Source organism: Otolemur garnettii, unplaced genomic scaffold (genome assembly GCF_000181295.1).
Source record: "Otolemur garnettii isolate 467f Iridium unplaced genomic scaffold, OtoGar3 scaffold00006, whole genome shotgun sequence".
NCBI lineage: Eukaryota > Metazoa > Chordata > Mammalia > Primates > Galagidae > Otolemur > Otolemur garnettii.
In genome coordinates this window covers 24,670,967-24,696,819 of record NW_003852401.1, presented here as the reverse complement: position 1 = coordinate 24,696,819, position 25,853 = coordinate 24,670,967, and the positions used below count along the sequence as shown (strand labels likewise).

The window sequence follows — 25,853 nt, the reverse complement described above, 5'->3', positions numbered from 1 at the left end:
CAGCCGCGCAGCCGCCCGCGGCCGCCGTGCCGGGGCCCTCGGTGCCGCAGCCGGCCCCGGGGCAGCCCTCGCCCATCCTGCAGCTGCAGCAGAAGCAGAGCCGCATCAGCCCCATCCAGAAACCGCAAGGCCTGGACCCGGTGGAGATCCTGCAGGAGCGGGAGTACAGGTAACGCACCCGCCGGACGAGCTCGTCTGCCTGCGGAGTTCTGGCAAGCGCCACCAAGCCTCGGGGTGAGGTGGCCCCCGTGTCGTGGTGGTTCTGTTCTGGGCCAATGGAAGGGCCTAAGGAAGATTGTGGACACAGAAACTCATGCTATGAGAATTATTTCAGAACAAAGTCAAAGAGGCGTTTGTATGCCATCGGGTGCCCTGGGACTGTGCGGGCGCTGGGTTGGCCAAACCGTGATTTCCACTGATTCAGTCAGAAAACTTTTGTCTACCCTGTGTGTGATGTGCCAGGCGATGTGGTAGGCGCTGGGGATTCGAGATCCAAAAGCCAGCCTGGAGTTCTGTGGATCTGAGAAGTGTTCATGTCATGGCTTCAGTTACGCGATGCATTGTCCTTGTCTGTGCACTTGAATAATGACTGAGTTGGTGGGATGTTAAGTGTGTGGGACGGGCCTGCCCTTCAGATTAATGGGACACCTCATACTAAAGCATACTTTGGTATGCTTTATAGTAATATAGTCTTTGTTTTAATTCATGCGTGTTTTGGTCTATAGCTTGGCCTAGTTTTATGGGTGAACTCTTAGTGTGTTCATGTGAGAGTCCTAATTTAAACTCTTACAGCAGAAACTTAATTTTTACCTGATTTGGCATATTTATCAAAATCAGAGGTTGGCAGAACTTTTCTGCAATGGGTGAATAGTAAATATGTTACTCTTTGTGGGCCCTTCTGGTCTCTGTCTTGAGGACTCAGCTCTGCCCTTGTAGTATGAAAACAGCTGTAGGCGATAATGGGCTGTCTGTGTTCCAATAAAACTTTATTTATAAAAACAGGCTGTAGGCAGGATTTGTTCTGCAGGCTGTAGTTAGCAGACTCCTTATGTAAATGGTTAACATCAACCCAAAAGGAGTCCAGTAAGCACTGAGTCAAGATAAAACAAAGCTAAAACTGTGGGTTGTAGAGTTTGCCAGAGCTCTGTCATTACAAGCTCTGTTAGTGTGGTCAAGTTTTCTCTTTTCTGTGACTCACTTTCCTCATATGTTAAAAGAAGGTACCTCTCAAAGAGTTGGAAAGATAAAATGATACTGATTCATTCAGTAAATACTAGCTATTATTATTGTTTCCAAAATAGTACTTAATTTAAGGGAAAATTAGAGTATACAAATGATAAACAATGTTATTAAGTAATGTCTGGGCTCTTTTTAAAAATATTACCTTAATTTTATTGAAAAGCATACCACTTATTTGTTGTTAAACTAAAACACTAACTTACCAGCTTTGAGAGTTAACCCTGAAAGTAATTTGTCACTTGCCATTAGATATATATAGCTTTTTGAGTGAAGAGTGTAAGTTTATTCTCATTACGATTACTATTCATCCATGAAGAATTTTTTTTTTTTTAAAGAAACAGAGTTTCACTTTGTTGCTCTTAGTAGAGTGCTATGGCGTCACAGCTCACAGCAACCTCCAGCCCTTGGGCTTAGGTGATTCTCTTGCTTCAGCCTCCAGAGTAGCTGGGACTACAAGCGCCTGCTACAACGCCCGGCTATTTTTTTGTTGCAGTTTTGGCTGGGGCCGGGTTTGAACCTGCCACCCTTGTATAGGGGGCCAGTGCCTTACTTGTTGAGCCACAGGTGCCACCCATCCATGAAGAATCTTTATATTACTATTTCCAGCATCTCATGTATACTGAGAGAGCTAGAGGCACATCATCAATTGATGTGTCAATGCTGATGGCAGATTCTGTTGGATGAATAATTGCAGTGTTAAAAGTTAAATACTAGGGCGGTGCCTGTAATTAAAGGAGTAGGGCGCCGGCCCCATAAGCGGGCAGTGGCTGGTTCAAACCCAGCCCCTGCCAAAAAATGCAAAAAAAAAAAAAAAGTTAAATACTGGCATACTCAAGATATGGAAAAAGTCAGTAATGACATAGAGACGTATCATATGGTTACTCTAAAATCCTGACTTCCTAAGAGGTGTTATTTTTCCCTAAACTATGGTGAACTACCCTTATAGGATAGATATTCTCTATACCTCAACATTTACATCTGGACGTTTTTGCCTTATTCAGCCTGGGATGTGTGTGTATGTATGTATGTGTGTGTGTGTATGTGTGTGTGTGTTTTAGCTTTTTATTTTGCTGACTTCTAAATGTTCCTTATCATTTTTGCCAGAATTTTCTTTGTAGGACTTTCTTATAATGAGTTCATTTTAGCACCTTTTTGGAAAGTGATCTTAATGGATCTTAGGATACAGTACTAAGTAGCACAATTTAGCCTATTCTAATTCCAAGGCGTTTGTCATGCACTCTCATGGTAATGAAAAAATATCTGTCAGTAACTTCTGAATTATGCATTGCAGTATGTGGTGGAGTGGCTGTTGTTCATATTATTATTACTTGATACATGTCTATTCCTTTGTAAGGCTGTGTCACTTTTGAAATGATTGATCTGGACAGCCCTGGTCCTCAGAGTTAGTGGATCCTTTAGCCTAAAGTTTCCCATGGCCACGTGGAGAGACGTAGGTTTGTACTGGGCCCATAGCAGGAGCGTGATTTGCATCCTTCAGTTATAGAGCTATAGCTATCTTCTGCCTGTCTGAAGGTTAAGTTGTTCCGTGGCAGAGATTAGTTAAATTCATCCTTTAATAAAAGGTTAAATTTAGGGCCTAACTCCCTTAGGCGCTTGTAAAAGACAGCAAAGAAACTTTTTTCTTTCAAAACTCTGTGATAGAATGATGTACTAGCCTTTTGCACTGATGACTGGGTCTAGTACATCTTTATCACCTGATCCTAGATTTGAACAAGGTATTAAAAAAAAAAACCTTTCTTTTACGATTCAGTGAACTTAGTTTGAGCAAAAAAATCATCTGTCAGAAATTCTTTAACAGATGTTAATTTCTTTGGCCATTGTAATATCACTTACCTTGTCTTTGAAAATTGACAGGAAAATTTCAGAATCTTAAATCCCCTTCTAACTTTGAAGTCAGTTGGCTACTTTGCCTTGTTCATCATAAAATTAGAATTTTGACAAATTGACCTTCTTTATTCTGTAGCAGCATAAATAAGTTGCTACCTAGAAACACGTTGCCCCAGATCTGTATAGCTTCTCCAGTTAAAACATTTTTTCCCCCATTTTAATTGGATTCCTTCTCTTTGGCCATCTCTGCCTTATAATGGAACGTTATTGCTTTCCTCTGTAGTGTCAGAGAGCTATTTCCATGTACCTTCTTTTAAAAACTCCTTTCTGGCATACTTTCTTTGCCCTCTCAATATACCTAACTTTAGCTTCTTCCATTTAGAGTTAGATATTTGAATAAAAGTACCCCAGGACTTGTCATGTTGGCATGTAAACTAATTCCACAAATGTTTGCATAGAAGATGTATTTCACACTTGAGGGAGTTTATTTGGGAAGGGCATCTTTGAATTCTATCAGCTCTCTTTGGAACCAAGGCAGAATTTAGTGTAAAAGAGGTAATAAACCCTCCTTGTTTGGGGAAGCCAGCAAGGGCTGCTTACCTGTGATTGTTTTGTCCTGCCCTTGTCTCCATTGCAACCCTGAAAATTCCTTCCCCCAAATTACCAATAGTTGCTTTGCTAGCAGAGTTTCAAAAACTCACTCGCTCTCTCTCTTTTTAAAGTGTCACTCAGCTCCTTGAAGGAACAAAATGTACCAGTGTCATTTTCTGTTCAAATAACTCTCCTGCAGGAATCATAAACTTCTCCTCTGGACCTGAACAAATATCTGTTGCCTTTAATGGAACTCTTTTTCTTGCCAGAACAGTAACCCCTCTTGATTTACTGTTCAATCTGTATGAAAAACCTGAGTGACCTAATTCTGCTTCAATTTTCTGTACTCGTGAGGACACTAAATGAGTCTCCTGCAGTTATGCAGTATTACATCTTGTTGTTGTTTCAGGAAGTTTAGTATCCTGAATCTCTTTATCGGACTACCTGCTGAATCCCATTGACAGGAAGATGAAATTGTCTGGAGAGGAGCATTATTTAAAATGAAGACTTCTATTAACAACAACCACCAGCACCACAACAGCAGCGATACAATTTTCCATAATAGAAGAAGCCCCTCCCTTACCTTTCCTACCCACCTGCCATATGCTGAATCAATGCCTGTAATTTTACTATGGAATCTCCTTTCTTCTTCTCCTAGAGTTTGCACTTTGTACCTCTTGCCTCCTTTTCATAAAAGAGAGATTCTTTTGTGCTGGGGAATCAGATTCACTGACAAATTACTAGGCTCTTTGGAGAAGCAGTCATTTCAGGGAGAAGTGTACCCCGCCCCCCAGCTCCCACTGCTCCAATGCCCTAGTCACCTGAACCCCCATCTACTTCAAGTCCCTCTCCCCACCTTCTCACTTTTCCCACTCCTCACCTTCCCTGCTGAGTGTGATTTAATCTCTACACTGTCAGCCCAGTTGTCCTCCAATTATTTAATCCTAGCTCTATAGTCCTTTGGAAAATGAAAAAGTTATTCCTCTAATCTAGCATCTGATCACATTGTCAAAGACAGTAAACCTGAATATCAAGGGACAGTCTGAGTTTTAGGATATTCAAGTAAGAAAGGCTGGCAAGGAGTCTAGAACCAAGGAAGTGGAATAGCCAAATCCTTGGCTGTCAGCTCACCCCACCGTAATATTTAATTTTTCTTTACTATGGTTTTACTTTTTTCCCCTTTAACTTACATATATGGGAAAAATGATATCCTAATTGTTTAGATGTATCATCTGTGGCTGTATCTGGAGATTAGTGGCTAGGTAGCTATTTTAGAAAATAAGTAAACGAAATAGATTTTTGTTTCATCATACAGGGAAAATTCAAAACAGATGATAATAATCTTACGAGGATCACTAGTAAGAACATGGAAGAAAGTTCGAAGAGTTTGAATAATTTTACCAAGAGAGTAAAATGATGAAAATTTATTATTGTTGTTCGAACTAACAAACTTTTAGTCTCTTGAATGGTAATACTGTGTAAGAGTGCTATTGTTTGTATTGGTATGCCAAGTAAAAACGATGGCCTGGTAGCAAGTATTAGGATGACAGATCCTTTTGTAAACCAGAATCAATAAAACATATGTTGCAAATAAAACAGGAATCTGTCATAAATATAATTTTCAGTGAAATCAGTGAAAAATTATCTTCTTTTCTACTATTTTCAAATTTTTGAAAACAATGACATTTTATTTCCCTCTCAAACCAAACAACTGTAGATTTTTAAAAAGCACTAATTTTGATATTTGAGCCACATTTTATAGTATTAAGAGTTTTTGAAGCATCTAAACCACAGAAGGTTTTACTTTTTCATGTTATTTATTATGCAACATCATAAAGGTTGGAAACAAACCCATAATGTTCACTTTTAACAGAATTCTTTTTTTTTTTTTTAAGAGACAGTCTTGCTTTGTTGCCCTTGGTAGAGTGCTGTGGTGTCACAGCTCACAGCAATCTCCAGCTGTTGAGCTTAGGCGATTCTCTTGCCTCAGCCTCCTGAGTAGCTGGGACTACAGGTGCCCACCAGAACGCCCGGCTATTTTGTTGTTGCAGTTTGTCCAGCGCCAGGTTTGAACCTGCCACCCTCGGCATATGGGAAGGGCGCCCTACTCATTGAGCCACAGGCGCCACCCTTTTAACAGAATTCTTAATTTTCAATTTTTGTTGCTGAAGTTCAGGAAAGTTCATAGTTAGAAAGCGTATTTAATTATCTATAGTATCAGTTTTGATATCAAGCAAACAAGGGTTCCAATCTTTGCTCCCTTCTTTGCTGTTTCTTCAGTTTTCTCATCAGTAAAATGGGACTATTGTAGCATTTATCTTGTAGGAGTGTGTGTGTGTGTGAGAGAGAGAGAGAGAGAGAGAAAGAATTGTACATTAATTGTACTTAATTTAATGCCATTAATATTAACTTAGTTTAACTTATTACTTCTTTTTTTATTATTCTTTCTTTGTTGAAATCTATTCCAAGACAGTTTTGTCCCAAATTTAGGAGCAAGTAATTCTAAAAATGAATTTGAATGGCATCCAATTATTTATAAGAATAGAATCTAGGTCAGTGGTTCTCAACCTTCCTAATGCCACGACCCTTTAATACAGTTCCTCATGTTGTGATGACCCCCAGCCATAAAATTATTTTCCTTGCTACTTCATAACTGTAATTTTGCTAGTGTTATGAATCGTAATGTAAATATCTGATATGCAGGATGGTCTTAGGCGGCCCCTGTGAAAGGGTCATTCGACCCCTCAAAGGGGGTCGCAGCCCACAGGTTGAGAACTGCTGATCTAGGCGAAACTCTAAAACCAGAAGTTTACATATGTACCAATGATAGTGTCCCAAATGAATGAAAAAAGTGAGATGTCTTTTCTCTTCTGTTTTTATCATGAGGATTGTATTTTTGATGGTGTCTAAAATGAGAAGCCACAGCATCCTTCTCTAGAAATTCTTAGTTTTTAGGTAGTATTTCCTGCTGCCTCTGATTTTACAAGGGCCTCATTTGTCTTTTCTTTTCTCAAGTAAGCACTGTGCCCAGAGGAAGTGGTTGCGGCTGGCAGGGCTCTCTCTGAATGTTTAGGGTTGACCGATTTCTGTGGCCTCAGCACCCAGAAGTGCTCTTGCCCACTGTGCTTTAAGGGCTGTTGTCATCAGCATCTTGGCAAGGAGGACACATGGCCCAGTTGCCTTAGGACAAAACTAGAAGTTAGAAAGAAAAACTCTGTTGTCTTAGCTCTGCTCTCTGGCTGCCTGGGAGGTAGGGTGCAAGTCAGATGTTCCCAACTCTCCTTTCCTCTCTCTCCTATGAATGAGCAAGAACAGTTGACTTTTCCCCTGGATATAGTATAAGCCCTCATTCCTGGGTGTTAAAGAGAGGTTTTGTAGGAAACCAGAGTATTTTGTAACATGGAGCATATAGCACCCATTTGCATTCATGCAAAGGGAGCTTTTCTCTGTTTATCATTAGAAAATCTATCTGGGTGTCAGACATTGATAATATTTGGAATATGTTTTGCCATGAACTTAAACCTAAGGTCAATAGTTATCATTTAAGACTACATTGTAATGTTTGTTTCCCCATCCCTTCTTCCCCCATTGGATTACTTCCTTTAGACTTCAGGCTCGCATAGCTCATAGGATACAAGAACTGGAAAATCTGCCTGGCTCTTTGCCGCCAGATTTACGAACCAAAGCAACCGTGGAACTGAAAGCACTTCGGTTACTCAATTTCCAACGTCAGGTAATACCTTTTCCCCAGTGAACCTGAGATGTAGGAAATAAATGTAATTATTCCTCAAGTGTGATCTGTGAGTTTCCTTTAGTCTATTTAATATTGTTATAAAGATGTAAACTTAGTAAATAGTGTATCTTTTAGACCAACAGGGCATAGCCAAAGGTAATGAAGATGAACTGCTTATTACTCTGCTTTTCTCTTCTGTATATTAGAAACATTTTTTTTCTCCTGTACCATGGTTTGCAAAGTCAGAGTTATGACCTTTTGTTACCTTGGATGAAAAACCTCTAACCTCAAGAACAAATGGGGATAGCTAAGATTTGCTCTTATGACTCCACGGAAAAACAAGAAGGTAGTAGATTGGAACGTCTTCATAAGCGCAGACATAAAATGCTAGCCACAACTATGAAAATCATTTTAACAGACAAGAAAACAATTTGAACAAGTAGCTACTCTGTTGAATTAATAGCTCATCATTTGTAGAAGCACATAAAATACTGTCGTATTGCTTGACTATTCATTAAAACCTAGGTTTGGAGCCTTTGATCCCATCACGCCCAATTATTGACTAATTAGTGAATTATCTGTTCTTGTTGTGGTTTGTGGAGTAATTGCTCCTTAAAAGCCAGTGTAATGATCTATTTTCTGATTTCCAAATCAGTAGGAAGACTAGTGGAATGAATGAGAGCTAATTTTTGCTGAGTTTTGCCTTGTGGACCCAAAAGGTATAGGTCTCCTAGTCTGCAGATTGCTTCACTACGCTAACAGGGATAAGGAACGTGTCATTGTTTTCTTTTGTAATGTTTCATTGTTAGTCAAATGGGTTTGTTTTGTTAAAGTCAGGAGTATGCCAAATGAATCATTAATGAATAAAAGTAGTTCGTAAGTATGGAATTTCATAATTTGTTCCGCTAGAGGATGTGACAAAAATCACAGGCCGCTCCAGTTACTATTGCCATAGGAACTTGGCTATACAAGTGCCCCTCTGGTTGTAAAAGCGCAGAAGGGTGTCAGTGGTAAATAGATACTACTTGGCTATAGGTTTGTCAGGGTAGATTTCTGCTTAAATTCTAAAAAAAGAAAAAAAAAAGTCTTCAAGTTCGATTTACTTTCTTCTTGGTGACCTCGTAGTCTGAGTTAACTGATAAAATCTGGTTAAATAAATATTAACCAAATATGTTTTTAAGAATAAGCCTACATTGACATCAGCATCCCTACACTGGTCTCTTGTTGGTTTTTGATTTTTGCTTATTATTGAAAAGAGTATGTTATCTATGAAGCTTCCCAATTAAATGAACTGTAATTGATGCTGATAATTCAGATTCAGTTGAATAATTATTGTACTGTGTATTTCAAGTCTCCACCCCGAGCACATTATATGCAATATCGATAAAATATTATATTTACAATACTCTAAAATAAGTCCGTGATACAATATAAAATTTAAACATCATGCAAAGAGTATCATTGTTACGGTGGGAGGAAGCCAAAAGCCTTATTTCCCATCCTTTGAATGATGAATTAACATTGTTTGAGTACCTGGTGCTCAGCAGTGCACTGTACTGTTCATGAACAGAAAGCCATTTTCCTATTCTTTTTTTGGATCATCATTAAAATTAATCACTAAACACAAAGAGAATATGAATATGACATTTAAAACAAAGTAAAAAATCTTAAAAGCTCATTAATGAATTAATATCGTTAGAGTAATCAAATAGAACGAATTTATTTAAAAGCCAAGACCACGTCTTTTTTAAAAATCTTATGGTTAAAGTACAATAATTACTTTTGATATGAATTATTTGGGAAAAAAAGTGTTAAATTTGGCATGGCTTTGGTTCCTTCCTTTGTCGCAAGGCCAGTGGTGCTCGAGAAACTCGTAGAATCCCCTTTCGGTCCCATTAAATGGAAACCAGAGAAGGTCAGGGTTCAGGAACCCGGGTTCCTTCCCTTTGGGCAGGCTGTCTAACTGTTCTCCTCTTGACAGCTGAGGCAGGAGGTGGTGGCCTGCATGCGCAGGGACACAACCCTGGAGACAGCTCTCAACTCCAAAGCCTACAAAAGGAGCAAGCGCCAGACTCTGAGAGAAGCTCGCATGACTGAGAAGCTGGAGAAGCAGCAGAAGATCGAGCAGGAAAGGAAACGCCGGCAGAAACACCAGGTCCTTAAACCCTGAGCTCTGTTCATTCTCACTGCACAGAGATGTCCAATGCAATTGTCAGATGGAGTCACCTTGCGGGTGGTGGGCACGTCACAGGAAAGAAAGGTTCCTTAGAATTTGTACCACGTATAGCCCAACCATGTCATTTTATAGACAAGTACACTTCTGCCAGGACATACAAATGACTCGTCCAAGGTCCCAAAGCAAGATGAGGTTTAGGATCCAGCTTTCTTGATTATCAATATGTCTTCATCTGTTTGGGCTGCTGGAACAAAATTCCATAGTCTGGGTGGCTCATAAGGAGCAGAAATTTATTTCTCATAGTTCTGGAGTCTATAAGTCTCAAATCAGGGTGCCAGCTTGCCGAGGGTCTGCTGAGGGCCCTCTTTTGGGTTGTAAACTGCTGACCTTCTTTCTCATATGGTAGAAACAGACCAAGAAAGCTCTCTGAGGTCCCTTTATGAGGACACTAACTCCATTCATGAGGTCTCTACTGTCATGACCTAATCACCAGCCCCAAAGGGCTCCCCTCCTACTGCCATCGCAGTGAGGATTTCAACATCAGTACTGTGGAGACACAGGCAGTCAGTTCATTACAGGCGTCATGTACATAACCCTGTGGAAAGCTATTGGATAGAGGGGCACAGGTGAGTGTCCTATTGCAAAATTCTGGGAGAAGGAACTTGGAAAAGGAAAGTGGAGAGTAAAGTTATTTTTATGACAAACTTAAATATAGTATCCAGGCCTCTTTAAAAAGGCCCAGTTGGGTTTTACACAGGGTCAAATACTCAAAACATTCCTTTCTAGGGCTTTGGAAATATTTTGATAATAATATTTGATTTTGTCCCATAATTCTATAAGGTTTTTGTTTTTCTGTGTTTAATTTGGTACTTAGTTTCATTTTAAAAAGTTGGTTTTCAGTGTAAAGAGGGTACATATTTAAAACACGAATACAAATTCTGTATGGCAGTTTTTCGCTTTGTATAAACTTATTTTGGGTCCCAAATCCTAAAGTATTTTTCAAGTTAGAGCAAAAGGAACATTACTTTGTGACATAATTTTTGCTGGAAGCATTCGTATTCCCCAGGCTTATTTAGTGAGCGATTTCCTTTACATTTGGTCGTGGCCGTTTTTAGGTCTTTTTCAGCCTGATCTTTCCTTTTTCATATACCCCCTTGAAGCTGCGGTGGCTTCTCTTCCACAGCCTTGCAACAAAACAAACTTGAGGAGGTTACCTTTCCCATAAGCCCCTTGGTCCACACCTCAACTGCAGAGAACACCCAGGGCACCTGTCCCAGGATAGATTCTAGTTTTCTTGATTTTGTTAACACTAGAAAAACATTTTTCCCCCCTTGGGGCTGTGGTGTTTTATTAAGTCAACTACATCAACTGTCATGTGAATTGTATTTAACTCATGCTAGTTTTGAGCCCAGGGCTTTGTGAAGCATATATAACTTACATGTTTCTTGACCTACACTGTGACCCCCAAGGAAAAAAAAAATTTTTCTACTGTGGCTGTCAATGTGCCGGAGAGTTGCACACTGAGAGTTTTCTTGGACTACTTTGAAATGGGAAATGGCTTCTAAGTATCCTTTTCTGCCCTTTTGGATCTTTTAGGAATACCTGAACAGCATTTTGCAACATGCAAAAGATTTTAAGGAATACCATCGGTCCGTGGCTGGGAAGATCCAGAAGCTTTCCAAAGCAGTGGCAACTTGGCACGCCAACACTGAAAGGGAGCAGAAGAAGGAGACAGAGAGGATCGAAAAGGAGAGAATGAGGAGACTGATGGTAAGGGGCCCCCCTGCAGGAGCCCGGGAAAGTGTTCAGCTGACATCTGCTGTATTGAGAATGTCAAAAATGGCAGTTGTAGAAGGAAAAAGTGAAAGCTGCTTATCAAAAATGTTAATAAATTTCTTTTGAACTTTAGGAGGTTACAGTAAAGCCTTTTTCTCTTTCCTAGATAGTGTATGCCACTAATGTAGGGCTACAGCTGAGTATATTTCCACACCCTAGATTGGTATTGCTGTACAGATTATAGCTTCTCACATAAAGCCAGGTACTGTATTTGCAGGAGTTTGACAACCTGATCTGGAAGGATGGCAGAGGCTATTCTTTTAAACATATGGCCTCTTCGAGATGAACGACTAAGTTTTTTTGAATGAATAACTCATTAAGTGGTGTGTTTGAATCTCAGATCTCTCACTTTTTAAGCTTCTGAGGCCTTTTTTATATTATAGAAATTATTCTCAAACAGTAGAAAAAGTGATTTTTTAAGTTAACTTTGAGATGTTGCTTTGTTGGCAATAGCTGTGTTACTGTCAAATAATACGGTGACTCCTGGATCATTACATGTGCACTCTTAATCTTTAATAGATATATAAACACAGAAAAGATAGGTTTATATCAGTGGGCTGAGTATTTTGCTTTATGGAGCATTTACGTTTGGAATTGGACTTCAGAGCACACTGTGGATTTTAGAAAAGTATGTGTGATCGTTAATGATAGGAGACCTCAAATTCTATCTGGGACATAGTGGCTAAGTGGGTGAAAGTAAAAGTTATTCATCTCAACTCATAATTACATACCTGGAAAATTCTAAGTGACAATGTCTTTCTTGCTGGGATTATAGTTTTCATTTTTTTCCATTAATTTTAGGGGTTCCAGGGAGTCAACAGTATGATTTAAAAGGCTCTGTGTCCAGGCAGGACAAAGTGTTACCCTCTTATCCTGTCTCTCACTCCATATTTGGGAGAAAAGGGACTGTCCAGGAGATTTCTAACTAGCTAGGGAGATCATTTTATAGTAATCCGAGCAGTAAGCAGTCAAATTTGTCTGATTCAACTGAAGTGAAACTATATTAGAACTTCAGTAACAGATTGGTTTGACACTAATGATTAGGCATTTGCAAATCATTAATTTTTGCAATTAAATGATGGAATACACAGATAATAGAGAGACTGAAGTTTTTTATCACTCTCTCTTCAAGTGAGTTCAACCATAACCAAAAGCAATTAGAGTTATAATAGCATTGGAGGCTCATGTTCAGCCACGGGGCAGACACAGCAGCTACACTGAGTGGTGAAGCTTCTGTCGCCTGAGCAAATGCTGGAGTGACACCCTTGGACTGATGACCCCCAGCTTTTCTGCAGCAGAGTTGCCTCTTAAGGATTTTGTAGAATGTGCCTTTTATTTTGGCATCACATGAGAAAACTATTTTAAAGCGTCCTTTTATGGGGCTGTATAAAAAAGATTTCTCTCAAAATGGCTCACAGTGCATCAGAGTTTTATTTGGTTTAACCTAATAATGTTGCTTAATGGGAGGTGGAGGTGGGAATTATTGTGTCTGTTTTATCACCCAGAGGTACCAGACTTCAGTCTAAATAACTCATTTCCCATCATGGGGGCCCATAAAACTCTGCAACTCTGTGGCAAAGATCACCCCAATTTGACCTTTCGTATCAACCATGATGTTTGTAAGGCCAAACAGAAAATTATTTTTAAGTATAAGAAATTATTTGTCGGAAGCCCATCTGATTGCTTGTCTTTAGAAGTGCTTGCTGAAATATTTATGAATAGAATTTTCTTTAAGACAATTTAGTTTGGGGCTGGGGAAAGGAGTTGGGGGAAGCGGAGCCATGAAACAAAAGTCCCTACAAGTTAATTTTTGTTACTTGGTGTTTGTCTTAGTCTGTTTTATGTTGCTATAAAGGAATGCCTGAGGTTGGGTAACTTATAAAGAGAAGAGGTTTATTTGGCTCTGCAGGCTGTACAAAGAAGCATGGTGCTGGCACGTGCTTCTGGTAAGGGCCGCAGGCGGAAGGTAAAGGGGAGCTGGTGGGTGCAGAGATGACTAGCAACAGGAAGCAAGGGAGAGGGCAGGGAGGTGCTGGGCTCTTTTAAACAACCAGCTGTCTTGGGAACTAATAGAGTGATAACCTCTTTCCGCTCTCCTTCCCTCCCTCCTTCCTGCCTTCTACCAGGGAGGGCATTAATCTATTTGTGGGGGATCAGCCCCCATGACCCAGAAACCTCCCATTAGGTCCCACCCCCAGTGCTGGGGATCAAAATTTGAACATGCGATTTGGGGGCACCAAAAACTCTAATAATGGTGATTATATGAAATATTGTGTAATTCTCTCTACTTTTGATTATATTTGAACATTTCCAAAATATAAAGCTAAAAATAAACTTAAGATAGTGGATCATCAAATTTTAACATTTTTTTGGTGTGGTCAGAGCAGCATAGGAATACAAAGTGCTGACTCTGAGCGTTGATCCCACCACACATACAGTATGGCTTGGTGCCCAGGCTGTGCCGTGAGCCGCAGCACCTGGGGACGAAGACACCACATTTCTGTGTGTCTGCTCGTCCCCAGCTCTGAGCAGTGGCATTTGCAGCTGGGCTCAGCTGGAGTGCTACACTCACCAGGAGTGAAAGTTCAGACTGTCCAGGTGAGGAAGGAGGAGGGAAGCGTGGGATTGTCTGCAAACACGTATGGTGTTCTCATACGGCTCTTCTTTATAGGCCGAAGATGAAGAGGGCTATAGAAAGCTGATTGATCAAAAGAAGGACAGGCGTTTAGCCTACCTTTTGCAGCAGACTGATGAGTACGTGGCTAACCTGACCAACCTGGTTTGGGAGCACAAGCAAGCCCAAGCGGCCAAAGAGAAGAAGAAGAGGAGGAGGAGGAAGAAGGTATGTATCCTCATGCTGTCTTTGAGTCCCGGGTGTATGGGCAGGGACAAATTGAAGGCAAGTATTGCTCTATAAAAAGTACCACTTCTTACGCTAATGGAAAGTTTAGATTATTGAATTGCAAGAGTTGCATACATGGGTGTGGCATGAAAGTGTTGGTTGGGTATACTAGACAATGTGTTGGAGCTAAAGGCATAATGGATAGCGTGTACAGAAACAATGCAGCCCACATCTTCATTGTTTAATATTTTAAATTAAGTACACACAGTCTACAGGAAAAGGAAAAACACAAGTAAGGGCTTGCTCAAGCTTGTTGCCAGTCGGGCCAGGGATTGCTGAGTTGAGAAACTGAAATGAAAATTAAAAAGAAAATGCGGTGTACAGATTGAAAAAAGCTAGAGGAAGATGTAATGTGATAGCTTTGGGACTCCTTTGCAACAAATTTCAGCCTGTTTATTTGGACAGATGGCAATGCCAGAATTTTTCATTCACTTCTGATGTTCCGGTTTCCCAGTAAGGTAATTGTACAGATAAGGGTTTTAGGTAGGGAGAGAAGAAAAGCCGTCCTATGTAAAGTGTACTCTAATTATCTTGAGAAATGAATGGTAAGATTCAGAATCTCTGCTCTGCAGATATTACACCTTCACTCAAGGACAGACCTGTGAATATACATCCTCTTTGAAGCTTCAGTAGTCCAGTGCTCTAGTTCTTGATTGAAAGTTTGTTTTCATGACAAATTCTGATTAGGCCACCGTACAAACATCAACAGGAAATCTTCATCAGAATTGTTAAGACTGAAGGTAGCATTTAATCATTTATTCTCTACACTAAATAATTGAACAAAATGTTTTTTCAAAAAATAATTAATTTCATGGCTCCTGAATTCTCATACCTGTTTCATAATTAAGGAGGAGGAATAAATGATTAAGAAAGTGCCTTCCTACTGATTTCTTCAGTATAAGATAGCTTTCCTTATTGTGGAGATGAATAAGGATGACTCAAGGATTGGATTTAGACATTCTGTTGATAAGGAATACCTCATTTTCTTGTCAGCAGAGCATGATAGCCTGTGCAGAATTCCAGCTCCAAATTTCTGCCTTAAAAAGATGTTTTCAGAGCTAGCAAGGAGCACATAGGCAAAGAGATAACAGTTCTATAATATCCCATAAGTGGCCCTCTTTCCATGGCAGTTTTAGGGTTTCCCAATTCAGCAGTGTGTTTTGCTGAGGTCACTGTTAGTGTTTTGGGTACTAAAGTTCATGTTCTACATCGCTTTGTGATTAAAAGCTAATGACCCAGACTTGATCTTCTGGCTGATAATTAAAAGACTCCTGCCCTGATCTTAGATAGTTGCATCATCATTGGCAAGGAAAGATAAATAATTGAGTATTGACCTTACGTCCGCCCTTATTTCTGTGCAGAGCAGGGACCTGTCACGGCATTTTTTTTCTGGTGCTGCCTACTCTGCGTGGTCTGTAGGCTGCACTCCCTTTCCAAGTCCTTGCTTTCATGTTTGCTGGTAGCTCTCATTCTATTTGATGCTTTCACTTAATAAAGATTAACTGAACACTGACTATGAGCTGGGTAATGTGCTAGAATATTGGGAGAAGGAGAGTGCCGTGGGGAGGAAAGTGTCCTGCCCTCTCACAACTTAATCAGAGAGAGGAAAAAAGAGACAGACAGACATTAATCAGACATGCACCCAAATGTATAATTAGAAATGGGATGATGCTGTGGAGGAAAGCCAGGTGTCACATAGGTGAGCCTGCTTTCTTGGCAAACAAACATTAAATACCAGAGCAACTACAGTCTGCCCTGTGGATGTGCCTGGGCATCTCCCATTGATTATCAGACTCAATCGCTGTGCAGAATTTTTAGTTCTTTAGCCCTCTATCTCTTTTGCTGTGTGTACTCAGGATGCCTGGCATTGGAGCACTCCCTGCCCTCTGCAGGATTGAGGAGGAGGGCCTGTGTTTCTTTCCTGAGCATCTTGCTGGGAGGAGAGGGATAAGGAAAAGAACCTCAGGCCCTTCCCGGCCCTTCCTGGAACCTGTCTCTTTCACCAGGGCTTTATGACTTAGTTCAGAGAATTCCCCAGTTGCAGAAGTACCTTTATTCAAGCACAAAGGAAAAGGATGCTTTCAAAAGCTGCTAATTTGACACATTGGATTTCCTGTAGTTCTTCTCTCCATCAGAGGGAATGGTTGAGAGTTGCTTGTTCCAGCTTCTCCGTGGTGGAGGAAAACTTGTGTGACAATCAGCTTAAGAATTCTGTACTACCTAGCTATTCTTTTCAGCATTTTCCCTCAGTGTTAAATATTATGCTGTATCTATTTTTTTAAATTAACTAAGGCGCAATAAACCTTTGTTTTGATAAAACCTGCTTTACTCAGTGAGCTGGTAGCAATACTTGAAGATGTAGCTAGCTCTAAGAACTGTGCTATTGAAGATGAAAATGGTTGACCTTGTGATTTAATTGGAAAAAGATTACCTTTTACTGTTAATGTCAAACTAGTATAGAGTTTTTGTTTTGTTTTGTTTTTCATTCCCCAGTATAACAGAGAAGGCCTCTGTCTTTCATGGGGAATTTATTGTGTTCACGTGTTGTTACTAAATAATGGGGTAGGTTTCCTTTAGCCTGTCATGACCTTGTTTATTTTTTTCTTCTCATTATTAGGGATATTTCTATGAAATACACATTTATAAATCACTTTGAAACTTTTCCACCTCCACCTGGTCTTCTATTAATGTCCTTGAAATAGAAGAAAAAGAAGCATCAGAGGAGGAATAATTTTTAAAGTAATGAAATATCTAATCATACTAAACTAATTTCTGCAGTGTTACAGAATGAGTTTGCTATTATGTGCATTTAGCAATTTAGCATGACCTTGAGGTCTCTGTTCTCTGCCATGGTTGTTCTCTAATACCTAAAGCATGACTATAGTAAAGATTAGTTCTTTTTTTCAAATAATTCTGGGATAGAAATGTGGAATCATGACTGTTGTAATGTGGGTAAATTTTTCTGAAAATAATTTTTTTTTTTGAGACAGAGTTTCAGTATGTCACCCTCAGTAGAGTGCGATGGTGTCACAGCTCACAGCAACCTCAAACTCTTGGGCTTTAGCGATTCTTTTGTCTCAGCCTCCCACGTAGCTGGGACAACAGGTGCCTGTCACAATGCCTGGCTATTTTTTTGGTTGTAGTTGTCATTGTTTGGCAGGCCCTGGCTGGGTTCGAACCCTCCAGCTCTGGTGTATGTAGCTGGCGCCCTAGCTGCTGAGCTATAGGTGCCGAGCCTGTAATGTCTTTTTTTTTTTAAATAAAAAATTTTAAAAATCTATACTGTATATTTTTTGTGATGTTGAATCAGTGAATAGCTGTTACTATTTTTTTTTTCAGTTGGCAAGCAATTGAATATTAGTGGGTAGGATGTCTTTTAGGACAATGACAAATTCTTTGCCATTTTTCTTCTGTATGCTTCAATACAGAAGAAAACTGAGGCATACAGAGGAAAAGGAGGATTTATTATTTTTAGCGAGCTCTTCCTTACCACCCCACCCTTCCAGCTCCTACAAAGGGAATTTTCTAATTACCTTTGATTTACAAAGGTTTCTGGTGACAGTGAGGTATTTCTCATAGTACCTCAGGGTGTGTTTTTCCTTAAGCTGTGGTTACATTCCTGTGCCAGGGGCACCCCCTGCCTAGTGCTTAGAAGTCTAGCCTTTCAGAGGTTCAGTGTCCAGAGCTCTTGACGTCAGCCAAAAATAAATATTTAATTCTCCTTTCCACATCTTTCAGTGGGATGTATCAGTAGAACTATGCTCTTATTTATTCATCACATTTCTTGGAAACTCTTGATACCAATGAGCACAGACTTAGAATTTATGTGACAACATTAGACCGGATACATTTTTCATTGTGTTTTTTTTTTTTTTTTTTTTTCTGAGACAGAGCCTCAAGCTGTCGCCCTGGGTAGAGTGCTGTGGCATCACAGCTCACAGCAACCTCCAACTCCTGGGCTCAAGAGAGTCTCCTGCCTCTGCCTCTGTCTCCCAAGTAGCTGGGATTATAGGCGCCCGCCACAACACCTGGCTATTTTTTGGTTGCAACCGTCATTGTTGCTTGGCGGGCCCAAGCTGGATTGGAACCCACCAGCTCAGGTGTATGTGACTGGCACCTTGGCTGCTTGAGCCATAGGCACCCAGCCCATTGTATTTTTCTTTATAAAAGTTCTTTTATTCTCTCTCTCTCACACATCAACCACTATTTATAAGTACAAGTCAGGACTGTGATTTTTGGAGAGGGAACTTTCTTGGCATAATATATTGATCAATCTAATTATAAGAAATGTATGTTTTTATCTTTTTTGGATATTAGCTATCAGACCTGGTGTGGTGGCTCACACCTGTAAGCCTAGCTCTTTGGGAGGCTGAAGCAGGAGATCATTTGAGGCCAGAAGACCAACCTGAGCAAAAGCGACAGATCAAGATTTTGTCTCAAAAAAAAAAAAAAATTAAGTATTAAAAACAAAATGGGAAAAGCATGTTGGCATAATTTTCAGTGAAAAGAGCATCAAATAGAAAAGAGTCTCGTTTTATATTCAGTTACTCTCTGATTCTTCTCCGTTGTTTTGTCTTATATTTTCCCCAAAGATTATATAGTTTATTGCAGCTTTCACCCACAAGATTTTCATAAGTAAAAGAAAGGTTCTAATGTAATTCTGCACACTTGAGTGTAGGGGCTATTTAAGGGTAGGGGAACACAATGCCACAGTGATTAGATTGATTTGATTCGTTCAGTGTCAAAATGGGTAAAACCTGAAGTTTGGATCAAAGTCCTGTTTAACTGGACTGACCAGTTACTTGAATCAAAATGTTCCAATTGGTTTTTTTTCTGTAAGACAGAACCTAAGTAATGGGCAAATGCCTGTTAATTTGATATTCCTAGGCATTTTTTACTGCCTGATCACCTATCTTAATGCTCAAAGGTCTTCTTAAATGACAGTAAAAATAACCCAAGTGCTTTCTGAAAGCTTAGGTTGCCAGTGAAGCAGAATGGGTCCTTTGGATGCCAGCACATTTGAATGTTGTCTCAGAGTATTATAACAACACCCGCTGGGGGATAAAGTGCATTCACTTTATAATGTAGATTATAAAATATTTGATATAAAACTGTTTCTTTACAAAATGAGGCTGTTTATAACCTATGTTGTGGTAATCTAAATAAAGTGCCCCACTGAAGTTTATTTGCTGGAGTTCAGTTTACGTGAGATTTTCTTATTTAGGGATTCTCTTCCCTCCTCAGCCCTCATGTTGATTATTTTAGATACCTCCTGCAAAGAAGGTGGGTAGCCACACGCATAGCTTTGTGAGCATTTATAAATGGAGGGTATGAATTGACAATGGCTTGGGAAATGGGGAACCCACATTGTCTTTAGTTTGAGTCACTTTTAGTTATGACTTAAGTTACGAATAATTTATATCATGTCCCTCATGTGGTCAGGTTAATTATATTGCTCCCTCCCTCCATAAGCAGAATTAGTTCTGAACTTTTTTGCATGTAGGAAGAAGGCAGTACAAGGTTTCTTTAGTTCTGATGACTGAATGAGCTGCAGTAGTTTGTTTTGGTTTGGTTTGGTTTCAATCAATGGAAATAAGCTTAGGCCTGTGATACTGACAGCATGGGTTTTTAAATACGTGGCACAGGTGACTACTAGTGCAAATCCCTCAGGTACAGGAGATGCTATAACAGCTGCCCCATTTGTACCAGTCCATCTTATCAGGGGCTCAGAAACTGTCCAAAGTTAGCCTAAATAGTAGCACCAATCACAGTTTCTTAGATGTTAATTTTGCACCAAAAGGATTTTTTGTTTAATTTTGCTTTTCTCTTTTGTTTGATTTTTTGTTTGCTTTATGTTAAGATATAACTCAGTTTGATGTAAGAATGTGCACACCAACCAGAGATGTCTTCAAATGGCAGATTCCAAAGCATGATGGGCGGAATTGACATCTCTCGGCCATAGAGTAGAGTGCCACCTGGCTTCCACCTCTTAGAACGACATAGTAAAGACAGGGCATGCTGAAGTCTCATGGAACACCAGTTCAGTGGCAAATTTAGTGTGTGTTCTTAACTATTTTATGACCTGCAAAATATATTGGCACCTGGTTCAGGTCATAATAATTTAGTGAGTATAGGCTAAGTGGAAGGCATTGTTTTTGGTGCTTTCATTCATCCTCTCATTCACCAAGTATTTCTTTAGTGCTATTTAAGAGCCAGTCACCCCTGTAGGTGAGGGAAATGTATCAGTGAAAAAAGCAAACAGAAATCCCTGACCTCATAGCCTTACAAAGCAGTTTTCAGGCTACGCTGTAGCCAGTCTTAATTACACACATAAGAGAATAGCTAGCCCTTGGGCTATCATCAACTCTTGTACCTTGTGGAGATTGATGCTCACTGCATAGGTATTTGGGCTGTCCATATTGAGATGTGATTCAGTTTTGTAGCAGCCCTGGAACTCAGGTACTGTTACCAACCCTCTTTTACAAAGGAAGGAACCAAGGTACAAAGAGAAGATTTGCTCAAGATCATACAGCTAAGGTCTCTTGCTCCGAGTCACAGAGCTGGAATTCAAACTCAGGTTATCTAATTCTTGAACCAAGTGTGTTAAATCTAATATTACTTTGCCTCTCAAATTTGATACCTAATGGAATTTTTAAAAATAGTTTAAGGGATTTTAAGTAATGGAAGGGCCTAATTATGAGGCAGTTTTTAGATAACAATCTAGCGAGTCCATAGTATATTCATAGGAGAGTATCCAATATAATAGTTTTGATTCTATTAATGTATGATGCTTCAAGCTTTTTAATGTGCTGTCCATTCAAATGGTGATCCAATTCCACTTGCTGGATATTTGAAATTGGCTTATTCATTGTCTTATTTGATTTTCTTTATTGGCCAAATATGTAGCTTATTTCTAGCTTGTATGGAAAGAATGGTGGCATTAATTGACTTTTCCCCATTAATTAATAGAATGTAGTGCCTGTGATTCCAAAAATGGAACCTTTAGTGATGGTAGCAGGGATACTTTTCTGAACTGAGGGGTTATGTCTTTGTTCTATATCTCCAACCTAGATATAGGGCCTGATGCTCCTTGAAGCTGGTTGGTCCTTTTGTGCTCATAAATATTTTCACTTTATGATAGCATAAACAGAAAATTAAATTATTTGAAAATCATGAACAAAAGGAGTATTTCATTTCTTACACCTTAGTAGAAGGTACTTTCTTTATGCTTCGTGCTTTGGTGTACATATACACATACGTGGCTTTGGCATGCAATACATGTATAAAAATATATTTATAAAAAATATTATAAAGAACTTCAAAAATTTCAAACATTTATGGAATTATTTTTCTTCATTTTTTTTTTTTTTTAAGACAGAGTCTCATTATGTTGCCCTCGGTAGAGTGCCATGCAACTCACAGCAACCTCAAACTCTCGGGAACTCTTGGGCTCACGATTCTCTTATCTCAGCTTCCCAAGTAGCGAGACAGGCACCCGCCACAATACCTGCGTATGGTTGTCATTGTTGTTTAGCAGGCCTGGACTGGGTTCATACCCACCAGCCCAGTGCAAGTGGCTGGAGCCATAACCACTGAGCTACGGGTACTGAGCCCACCGGCTAGATTTTTAATGTTAAATGTTTTCACAATAGTTGTTTTGTCACGAGACTGTTGAGTTATTTTCATGAAAAGCAAAAATGTGTTGTGGAATCAATGTCTTAAGTAAACAAAGAGGAGTTAATATTGATTCCTTATCATTATATATATATATCTTTAATTAACTAAAGAGCCCAAGGGGAGGAAAGCTCTTTTTCTTAAATATCTTGATGAAGGAAGTGAGTATAGTTGTTTTTCCTTCTTAGGCTATACAGAAGTAGTTTGCCTTTCCAGAAATAACTTTATAAATATTCTGTAAAGATGATATTGAAGATTTCAAGTGTCACAGAGATTGCCATCAGGGGTCCTCAAACTTTTTAAACAGGGGGCCAGTCCACTGTCCCTCAGACCGTTGGAGGGCCGGACGGTGGGCCGTGGGACAAGTCGGCTGCTAAGCAGGACAGGCAGTGGTGGCAAAAACACCCGGCGGGCCGAATAAATGTCCTAGGCGGGCTGCATGTGGCCTGCGGGCTGTAGTTTGAGGACACCTGTGTAAATGGAAGACATTTTAGGCTATTTTGTATACATTACAAATGAGACTCTTGGGTACAAGATGACCTAGTCTTTGCTTTTCGTTTGGGTTGTCTTTGAGGCACATAGATGCTAATGTGCTAAGATATTGGAATCTTCAAGAAATGGCAGATGACAGAATTTTTCATGAGATTACAGTGTCGGCATCAGATTTCTCCATATACACATGATAGGAATACTACATATCATGAAAGCCAATTAGGTAGAGTAGAAGTATCCGGGGAACTCACAGAGTTTTGTATTATTTTATATTTTTATGACCCAGGAGCAGTTCAGAGCTTATTTTTGATGGAAATTTTTAGAATGCTATTCTTCCTTGCTGACGAAAAGTTGCTTGGGGAATAGGAAAGTTGAGCTAATTATGTCAGGATTTGTCTTCACTCTGCCAAACACAAGAAGAACATTTCAGACTCTGACCGCTGTCTTGATGCTGCCATGTTTTTTAAGCTCTTTGGGTCCCTGAAGACACAATCCACAAATCTCCAGTGTGCCTGCCTCGGATAATATCTGGCTTTAAATGACTCTCTGTAAGTTAATAAAATACACTCTTTGTCTCAGATAGTGAAGAGCAGTAAAAATAAAAGGCATTAAAACTTAGGCTGTGTTAGTTGACAGTGGGTAGCAAGGAAATTCTCTCATCAACCAGAGTACCATGAAGTCCTGCACCCATCTTTTTGTTGACACGTAACATTTGACATTGTTTTGCAGAAGGCTGAAGAGAATGCAGAAGGTGGAGAGTCTGCCCTGGGACCAGATGGAGAGGTGAGGGATTTTCATCCATTTCTGCTGTGCTCCGCTGAATGGAGTCCCTGCCAAACGTTACAGCATCATTCTTTTTGTATACTAACCTTGTTTGTACTCAGCTATTTGTTTTGAAATAAAAATAGTTGTACATTAACATAGTAAAAAATTAGAATAATATAAAAGGGGTACAGTGAAAAATAATCTACTCCCAAGTCAGACTAATGATCACCTGATATTAAATTTCTTGTGTACCATCCAGAATTTTCTGTGTACATGTAAGCATGTATTTATGAATATATAGAATGCGTAAGACTCTTAAATGATTCCATAATTACATTGGTGAAGCAAATGATATAGAAGCATAAAATATGACCCAGTTTCCCTAGTTTATTACTAATTTAAAATTATAAAAACACATGAACCAAACAATTCATAAGTGTGGTTTACTTATTTTGTTGACATTTTCTATAGGCTTACAATGTAGCTTCCGTGTGTATATTCATCAGCCTAGTCCTAGATTTTATTTCCTACTATTTCCAATATTCTCCTGAATCATGAAGATACAATTATTTATTTATTGAGTTTTTTTTTTTTTTTCCCCTGAAAAACTCAAGACTCCATGCCCGTGGTTCACAGTGAGGAGGGATACCTCCAGAACAGGGTGGGAAGGGGTTTTGTTTCACACCGCCTTCTCCTTCTCTCACAGACACTGATTAGCGTGCTTGGCAGATGGGGGTGGGTGGGGGATTGCCTCTTCTCATTCTAGAATCACTATACCTGTGAGTGCTGTGAACTCAAATAGCTTAGATGCCAAAAAAAAAAAAAAAAAAGTTGTACCACGGTTCTATGCAGAAGCCTCTTGAACAATAAATGTCGCTTAACCACTATAATCCATCACAAAGAAAGGATCAGAATAAATGTCTAATGTGTAAGAAACTCTCAGTGGGCAGTTATGGGGAAAGAATACTATATATTAGAGCACTTAGAAACAACTTTAATTTGTGAAAGCCCAGCCTAACCTAAGCATGCCTCACATCGGCCTGTAATTAACAAGCACGCAGGGAGAGATTTAACAGGTTAGTGTAATAGTCTTCTTATCCCTTATTATCTCTTAGGAAAATTAGCTTCTGATCTTGAGCCTGTTACCTATACTTTTTTTTCTCTTTTATGCTTAACACATGTATTCTGTTTGCTTCAGTCTGCAAAGTGGACATCTTGCTCAGTTTGTTTTGAAATAATGTCCTTATTACACTCTTCTGTACTCATTCAGTGATTTTGCCAAGGTTCTAATTTCCAGCTACAGTGATTTCCAGTTTCCTTTGAGGCATGACATCAGTAGTAAAACAAGCCGTGTTAAAGTGGCTCAAGACAACAGAAGATGAGTTTTCCAAGGGAAATGATAGCAAATAGTAGATTTTCTTCTTAAGTGTATAGATGACCTTTTACATTAATGAGAAAGAAGCATGGCGTTGGCATGCAAAGTAATGTCTTTGAAGCCACTGCTTTAGCATATACACAAGGAAAAAGGGCGGTCTGCAGCAAGCCTTTTCTTTTTCTTAAGGTTATTTTTGTGGATAATCACTAACATACTGTTTCTCATTCTGACTCAGTTTTGTTGAGGAAGTAGAGGGAAAGAACCATTGGGTTTATGGTTTGGATTTTTTTTTTTAATCGTTTCTTATAATATAGAAGATAACCTATAGCATACTGGTTTTTCCTATCATTTCTGCTTAACTTCAATTAAAAGTAATTCAGGGCCCACGCATGGTGGCTCCACCTGTAACCCTAGCACTTTGGGAGGCCAAAGTAAGAGGATTGCTTGAGGCCAGGAGTTTGAGACCAGCCTGAGCAGGAGCAACACCCCATCTCTACCAAAAATAGAAAAAATTAGCCAGGTGTAGTGGTGCACATCTGTAGTCCTGGCTACTTGGGAGGCAGGAGAATCACTTGAGCCCAGGAGTTTACAGTTGCAGTGAGCTATGATGACACCACTGCTTCCAGCCCGGACTACAGACAGAGACCTTGTCGCAAAGAAAAAGAAAAGATTTCGGAAAACTTTTGGAATTAATCAATTATCTAAACATTCCATTTCATTACTTTTCAGGAGATAAATAACTTGAACCACTCACAAATCAAGCATTTCTAAACAAATGGTTTCCTTGGGGGTACACTTCTAGAAGTATAAGATCACCCTATAATTAGTAATATACACTTGCATAGTATCACTTCGTTTTTAGGCCTTTTAAAGATAATTTGTTCTCTGAAACAGGTTAAACATAATCTTTGTCATTTCATTATTCTTTTAATTTTCTGAGTAAGCCATTTTTCAGACAGTTTAATAATGAACCTCCACTCAATCTTGGTTGATTTTCCAGATTCCAAAGAAGCAGAGCTATTTTCTTTATCATACTCTTTATCACAAGTTCCAGGGGTTGCGTTCGCTACCTTGTGGTTTGGTTTTGGATAAAGAACACTGATTCTGAAGCCAAACCAGCCACTAATGAGATGACTTGGGTTACAATATGTTTTTCTTTTTCCATTCTCCCTGTAGCCATAACTTTGCAATAGCTATTATCTGGGTAGTATTGGTTGAGGAT

At 39.4% G+C, this 25,853-nt stretch overlaps 1 protein-coding gene across 1 annotated transcript in view; it reads left to right on the top strand.

The window, feature by feature from the left end:
• The window catches only part of SMARCA2 (SWI/SNF related, matrix associated, actin dependent regulator of chromatin, subfamily a, member 2), a 169,304-nt gene that overhangs the window by 32,562 nt on the left and 110,889 nt on the right, over nucleotides 1-25,853 (top strand). The window contains 6 exon segments of the mRNA XM_023509150.1: nucleotides 1-169; nucleotides 7,285-7,411; nucleotides 9,393-9,566; nucleotides 11,184-11,357; nucleotides 14,095-14,265; nucleotides 23,221-23,274. The exon segment at nucleotides 1-169 is cut by the window's left edge and continues 20 nt beyond it. Of these exon segments, the coding sequence (XP_023364918.1) occupies nucleotides 1-169; nucleotides 7,285-7,411; nucleotides 9,393-9,566; nucleotides 11,184-11,357; nucleotides 14,095-14,265; nucleotides 23,221-23,274 (869 nt within the window).